The sequence below is a fragment of the Trachypithecus francoisi genome, unplaced genomic scaffold, assembly GCF_009764315.1.
Source record: "Trachypithecus francoisi isolate TF-2019V2 unplaced genomic scaffold, Tfra_2.0 Lachesis_group14, whole genome shotgun sequence".
NCBI classification, from domain to species: Eukaryota; Metazoa; Chordata; class Mammalia; order Primates; family Cercopithecidae; genus Trachypithecus; species Trachypithecus francoisi.
In genome coordinates, this window is record NW_022681459.1 from 59,336,730 (window position 1) to 59,343,269 (window position 6,540).

Below are 6,540 nucleotides of genomic sequence, written 5' to 3' on the forward strand. Positions count from 1 at the left end.
TTCACCTGTTTGCGTGGTTCGCATGGGGTTAAAAGTACTCAGGACCAAAATAGCCCCTCTCCCTTCAGAAGAAGGACAGGGGCAGGGGGCACCGTGTCTTAGTTACACCACAGCCCTGTCCTTGCTACCCGCATCCCAGGGAGCTCACCCGGCCTCTGCCCCCTACTTTTCTCACTGGCCCACTTGGTCACACAGCAGTCTACACAGTCATTGGTCTGCTCTTACTGGTCACTCACTCGTTAATTGATCCATTCATTTGCTGATCATTCATTAATTCACTCATTGGTTAACTCGTGGAGTCACTATTTATTGACTGCGTACTAAGAGCTGGGCACTGTTCTACTATTCTAGAGCTGAACAAAACACAAAACATACCTATCCTCATGGTGTTACGTTCTAGACAGACAACCAAAGCAAATAAGTAGGATGTACCGTGTGTTAGAATAAGTGCAAGGATGAGGAAAGTAACAAGGGGGCTCTGAGGTGATGGAGGCAGTTGGAAATTCAGGGGGCCCAGGGAGGACTCGATGAGAAGGGGACTTTTTTATTTATTTATTTATTTATTTATTATTATACTTTAAGTTCTAGGGTACATGTGCATAACATGCAGATTTTTTTTTTTTTTTTTTTTTTTTTTTTTTTTTTTTTTTTTTTTTGAGGCGGAGTCTCGCTCTGTCGCCCGGACTGGAGTGCAGTGGCCGGATCTCAGCTCACTGCAAGCTCCGCCTCCCGAGTTTCCGCCATCTCCTGCCTCAGCCTCCCGAGTAGCTGGGACTACAGGCGCCCGCCACCTCGCCCGGCTAGTTTTGTATTTTTAGTAGAGACGGGGTTTCACCGTATTAGCCAGGATGGTCTCGATCTCCTGACCTCGTGATCCGCCCGTCTCGGCCTCCCAAAGTGCTGGGATTACAGGCTTGAGCCACCGCGCCCGGCCCAGATTTGTTACATATGTATACTTGTGCCATGTTGGTGTGCTGCACCCATCAACTCGTCAGCACCCAAGAGAAGGGGACTTTTGAGTGGGCACCTAAGAGAAGAACCTTCCAAGCAGAAGGACAGCAGGTGCCAAGGCCCTGGCAGCCATGCAAGGTCTGAGAAACAGGCAGCCAGGTGTGGCTGGGGCACAGGTGGCGGGGAGAGAATCCGAACATGAGGTCACGGGTATGGGGGACACATGGCACCCAGCGGGTCAGGGCCTCACATCACTCAGGGTCTAAGCTGAGAATGACGTGGCCGATGTGCTTGTAAAGCATCCTGCTGGCTGTCGAGGGAGTGGGTCAGGGTGAGCCGTTTTCCCATGTGTCTGCTGCATGCTGGGAACCTAGCTGGGTGCTGGGGAGAGAAGATACAGGTGCACACTAGATGCTTGTTCCCATGGTGCTTGCAGAGGTCTGGAGCCACCGCTGTCTCCTCCATCTGACCCACTCATCCTTGGTGCTTAACCAAGTGTCACCTCCCTGAGGGAGTCACCGTCTTGTTTCCTTTTTTCTTTTCTTTTCTTTTTTTTCTTTTCTTTCTTTCTTTTTTTTTTTGAGACGGGGTTTTGCTCTTGTTGTCCAGGCTGGAGTGCAGTGGTGCGATTTCGGTGCACCACAACCTCCGCCTGCTGGGTTCAAGCAATTCTCCTACCTCAGCCTCCTGAGTAGCTGGGATTACAGGCATGCACCACCACGCCCGGCTAATTTTGTATTTTTAGTAGAGATAGGGCTTTTCCATGTGGGTCAGGCTGGTCTCGAATCCCGATCTCAAGTGATCCACCCGCCTTGGCCTCCCAAAGTGCTGGGATTACAGGTGTGAGCCATCGTGCCTGGCCTTTTTTTTTTTTTTTTTGAGACAGATTCTCGCTTTGTCACCCAGGCTGGAGTGCAGTGGTGTGATCTCCGCTCACTGCAAGCTCTGCCGCCTCCCGGGTTAACGCCATTCTCCTGCCTCAGCCTCCCTAGAAGCTGGGACTACAGGCGCCCGCCACCACGCCCGGCTAATTTTTTTTTGTATTTTCATGGTTTCACCATGTTCACCAGGATGGTCTGGATCTCCTGACCTCGTGATCTGCCCACCCCGGCCTCCCAAAGTGCTGGGATTACAGGCATGAGCCACCGTGCCCAATCTTTTGTTTTTTTTTTTTTGGAGACAGAGTCTGGCTCCGTCACCCAGACTGGAGTGCAGTGGCACAACTTGGCTCACTGCAACCTCCACCTCCCTGCCCTGGTTTTCAAGCAATTTTCCTGCCTCAGTCTCCTGAGTAGCTGGGATTACAGGTGCGCACCACCACACCTGGCTAATTTTTGTATTTTTAGAAGAGACAAGGTTGCCCCACGTTGGCCAGGCTGGTCTTGAACTCCTGATCTCAAGTGATCCACCCGCCTCAGCCTCCCAAAGTGCTGGAATTACAGGCATGAGCCACCACGCCTGGCCTCTTTGTCTGTTTCTAAACGGTGCCCCCACCAGACTGAGAACTCCTTCAGGGAAAGGCTGTGTCTGATTCTCCCCTTCTCCCAGGTACCAGTGCAGGGCCTGCCCCTGTTCCCCGAGTGTCCCCTGAGAGGTGGAGCGAGTGAATGTATCAGTGAACACATGAGCCCCAGGCCTGACCTGCCTGTGTGGCCAGGGGGACGAGGCCTCTGAGAGCCAGCGACCTGTCTCACTCTCTTCTTGCCATCTTTTGCAGATGGATTTGCAGCCGCTGCAAGTGTATGGAAGGGCCGTGTTCGTGTTGGCAAAGAAGGTCGGCTGTTGAGCCAGGGTGTGTCTCCCAGAGGCCTGCAGACTGCCAGGATCCCCACCTCTCTGCAATGGGCTGCCCAGGCTGGTCAGTTACCAGCCAGTGACATCACTGAGGTTCCCAGCTCTCTACCCTGGGAAGGGCCCAGCCTAAGTTACCAAGCCCCAGGCTCCCAGTACCACTCTCAGCCTGTGTGAGATTGCCACCCCACCTTCTGCCTATCCTTGGAAGGGGACCGACTCTCAGTTCCCCTTAGCAACCAGGTTGCACCCAGTCCCTTGACTTTGTGCCCAGGTTTCCTGGCACCTAAAGTAGAAACGATACAACTGCCCCCTGGGCTTGCTGAAGGCCAGTGGCGGTGTGAGTTTGTCACGGAGCATAGAAGTCACTGATTTAATGGTGATCCCGCTGGCTGTTAACATCGATACAGTTCAGGTCAGCATGCACCAAGTTCCTCCAACACACCAGGTACATTGGCTAGCCACTTCTTCCAGGCAGGGCGGTGCAGTGGTGAGAGCAGGGACCCTGGCCAGGTGGCCTGGGACCTAATCCCTGCACTGTCACTGCTGGCTGTGGGACTCTGCACAAGGTACTGTACTTCTATGCCTCAGTTTCCTCATCTGTGGGGTGGGGGTGGTTATAAGGGGCCACACATGTTCCTATGTGTGAGATGCTGAGAAAGTCACCCGGTATGGACAGGATGGACAGCCAGTATTTATAGAATTATGAACGAATGAATGTTACCCTTTAGTGGATTCCAGCGTCCTGTCCTGCCGGTGGGAAGACTGAGGCTCAGAGAGCTCCGTCACTTGCCCCAGGTAACACAGCCGGTTCAGGCAGAGTTGGAGTCTCATGCCTCCCAGGTGTTCACAGTCTTTTCCCCAGGAGCATGGTCCAAGCCTGCTGCTCCCCCAACCACCTGTGAGGTACCTGGGCATGTTCCTGCACTGGCCAAGCGCACATCACCAGGAAAGAGAGGTCTAAGGCAGTAGTACCAGTCAGCATCATGGCCTAAGGCACAACCTCCCAGTTTCTTTCCCACCTGTGTCTATGAAAAGCATAGCCCAGGGTCTGATGCGGTAGGCATTCTATGTACCTGGAACGAGCGCCCTGTGAGTGCACCTGCTGGGCCAGCCCTTAGCAAGCCAGTGCCCGGGCCTGCCAGAGCCCCAGGCCTCATGTTGAGCGTCCTCAGGACCCCTCAGTGGCCTGTCCTTGGATGAGCCCCAGGCGTGGTTCATGGAGCTGAGGTGGGCATGAGCTGGGCCTCAAATCCCAGGCTGCCAATCCTAACAGAGCCCTGTGTGTCACATGGTGAAGCCATCACTTCTCACAGTCCTTATGCAGACCAGACTCTGGTCTGGGCCTGTAATGGTTACACACCATGGGTGGCACTGGCCTGGTCCTTGGGGGAACTCACAGGTGTGTCACAGGGAGTGGAAGGGACCCTGCTCAGACCCCAGTCTATGGCCCACTGTGCTCCCATTTCGTAGGTGAGCAGCCAGCAGGCTGGGGTTCAAGCCTTGACCCCTGTGGGCCCGGAGTCCATGGACTTGGAAGCCAGCCTTGGCTCTGGCTGATGTTCACAGGAAGCGTTTTCCCTGTGGGTCGGGAATGCCAACCGCCTTCCTGATGGCGGGTGCTCATCTCTTGCAGACCAGCCGGTTCCTGCTGGAAGCTCCTGGTCTGATCTGGGGAGACCATGTCCAAACCCCCTGACCTCCTGCTGCGGCTGCTCCGGGGTGCCCCAAGGCAGCGGGTCTGCACCCTGTTCATCATCGGCTTCAAGTTCACGTTTTTCGTCTCCATCATGATCTACTGGCATGTTGTGGGAGAGCCCAAGGAGCAAGGGCAGCTCTATAACCTGCCAGCAGATATTCCCTGCCCCATCTTGGCACCCCCCGCCCCACCCTCCCACGGCCCCGCTCCGGGCAACATCTTCTTCCTGGAGACTTCAGACCGGACCAACCCCAACTTCCTGTTCATGTGCTCTGTGGAGTCCGCCGCCAGAACTCACCCCGAATCCCACGTGCTGGTCCTGATGAAAGGGCTTCCAGGTGGCAACGCCTCCCTGCCCCGGCACCTGGGCATCTCACTTCTGAGCTGCTTCCCGAATGTCCAGATGCTCCCGCTGGACCTGCAGGAGCTGTTCCGGGACACACCCCTGGCCGACTGGTACGCGGCTGTGCAGGGGCGCTGGGAACCGTACCTGCTCCCAGTGCTCTCCGACGCCTCCAGGATCGCACTCATGTGGAAGTTCGGCGGCATCTACCTGGACACCGACTTCATTGTTCTCAAGAACCTGAGGAACCTGACCAACGTGCTGGGCACCCAGTCCCGCTACGTCCTCAACGGCGCCTTCCTGGCCTTCGAGCGCAGGCATGAGTTCATGGCGCTGTGCATGCGGGACTTCGTGGACCACTACAACGGCTGGATCTGGGGTCACCAGGGCCCGCAGCTGCTCACGCGGGTCTTCAAGAAGTGGTGCTCCATCCGCAGCCTGGCCGAGAGCCACGCCTGCCGCGGCGTCACCACCCTGCCCCCCCAGGCCTTCTACCCCATCCCCTGGCAGGACTGGAAGAAGTACTTTGAGGATATCAACCCCAAGGAGCTGCCACAGCTGCTCAATGCCACCTATGCTGTCCACGTGTGGAACAAGAAGAGCCAGGGCACGCGGTTCGAGGCCACGTCCAGGGCACTGCTGGCCCAGCTCCATGCCCGCTACTGCCCCACAACACACAAGGCCATGAAGATGTACTTGTGAGAGGCCTGCGAGGCCACCTTCCCAACCCGCTTCTGATGGAGGGGGCACTTGGCCAGGCTTCCTGGGGAGGCAAGATTGGGGGCCCAGGAGAGGGAGGTCTAAGCTGCCACTGGGCTTAGGCTGGCTGTTGAGGAGCTGAGAGAGCAGGTCCAGTGGGAGGCTGTGGACATCCCCAGGACAGTGTCCTGTCTGGAGGCAGGGCTGACACGTGGTGCCAGAGCCTGCGGAGTGAGCTCAGTGAGCGCCCCAGGCCTTCTAGACAACAGACAGGAAGGATGAACCTCAGGGCACCCCTGGATGTCACAGGAAGCCAGACAGTTGGGGCAGAGGTGCCCACGAGGGCAGAGGCCGGTGCTAAGGGGATGGGGAAGGAAGGACGAGGTTCCCAGAGAGGAGAGGAGGCTGTTGCTAGGAAAGCGGCAGTGATGGGGGAGACCCAGCCCTAAGGACCGGGTGTGGAGGATGCTTTTCTCTTTTCTGGTTTTGGTTCCTCTTTCGGAGGGGCCAGCAGGGACTGAGTGGGCAGAGGCCTGGCAGTGCCAGCCTGGGGAGCCCCTTAGGGGCAGCCCCTCCTGCCCACCCCATCCTTCCTCCTCTCCAGAGATGCCAGCGGGGCGCGTGTGCTCTGCCCCTTCCCTCTGATGGGGGCTGGGTGGGGAGGCTCTTTAGGCTCAGGAGAAACATTTTAAAGAAACCCCCTCCCCATTATAAATACAGGAGAATAATCAATAGAATAAAAGTGACCCACTGTCACCTCGGGCCTTGTGATTGGTGAAGTGCATTCTGCTCACAGCCTCCTCCGCTCCATTCTTCTGATGGGGAAGCCACTGGGTGGACAGGTGGTGGCTTCCCCGAGGTCTCACAACCTGCCCAGCACAGAAGAGCCTGGGACCTGGCTCCTAGCCCCGGGGTCCCTGGTGATGGAGTGGGGAATGCGGGGAGCTTGTGTTTCCCTCTTCCTTTTTCAAGGCTCGCAAACACCCGAGGTTGGGTCCCACCAGCACACCCCCTCCATGACAAGCCTGGATCTGTTTCACATAAATGGGACCAAATG

The 6,540-nt window shown here is 56.5% G+C and overlaps 1 protein-coding gene across 8 annotated transcripts in view; it reads left to right on the top strand.

Annotated features, from left to right (window-relative positions):
• The window catches only part of A4GALT (alpha 1,4-galactosyltransferase (P blood group)), a 29,713-nt gene extending 23,470 nt beyond the window's left edge, over positions 1 to 6,243 (top strand). Inside the window, exons 2-3 of one of the 8 annotated variants that reach the window (XM_033233727.1) lie at positions 2,669 to 2,809; positions 4,379 to 6,243. In XM_033233727.1, the coding sequence (XP_033089618.1) occupies positions 4,425 to 5,486 (1,062 nt within the window). In that variant the 5' untranslated portion in view covers positions 2,669 to 2,809; positions 4,379 to 4,424 and the 3' untranslated portion in view covers positions 5,487 to 6,243. Of the gene's footprint in view, positions 1 to 2,668; positions 3,312 to 3,335; positions 3,835 to 4,378 lie in introns of those variants that run through there. The other 7 variants (XM_033233728.1, XM_033233729.1, XM_033233730.1 and 4 more) reach the window with 7 other exon arrangements.
• The last annotated feature ends 297 nt before the right edge of the window (positions 6,244 to 6,540 follow it).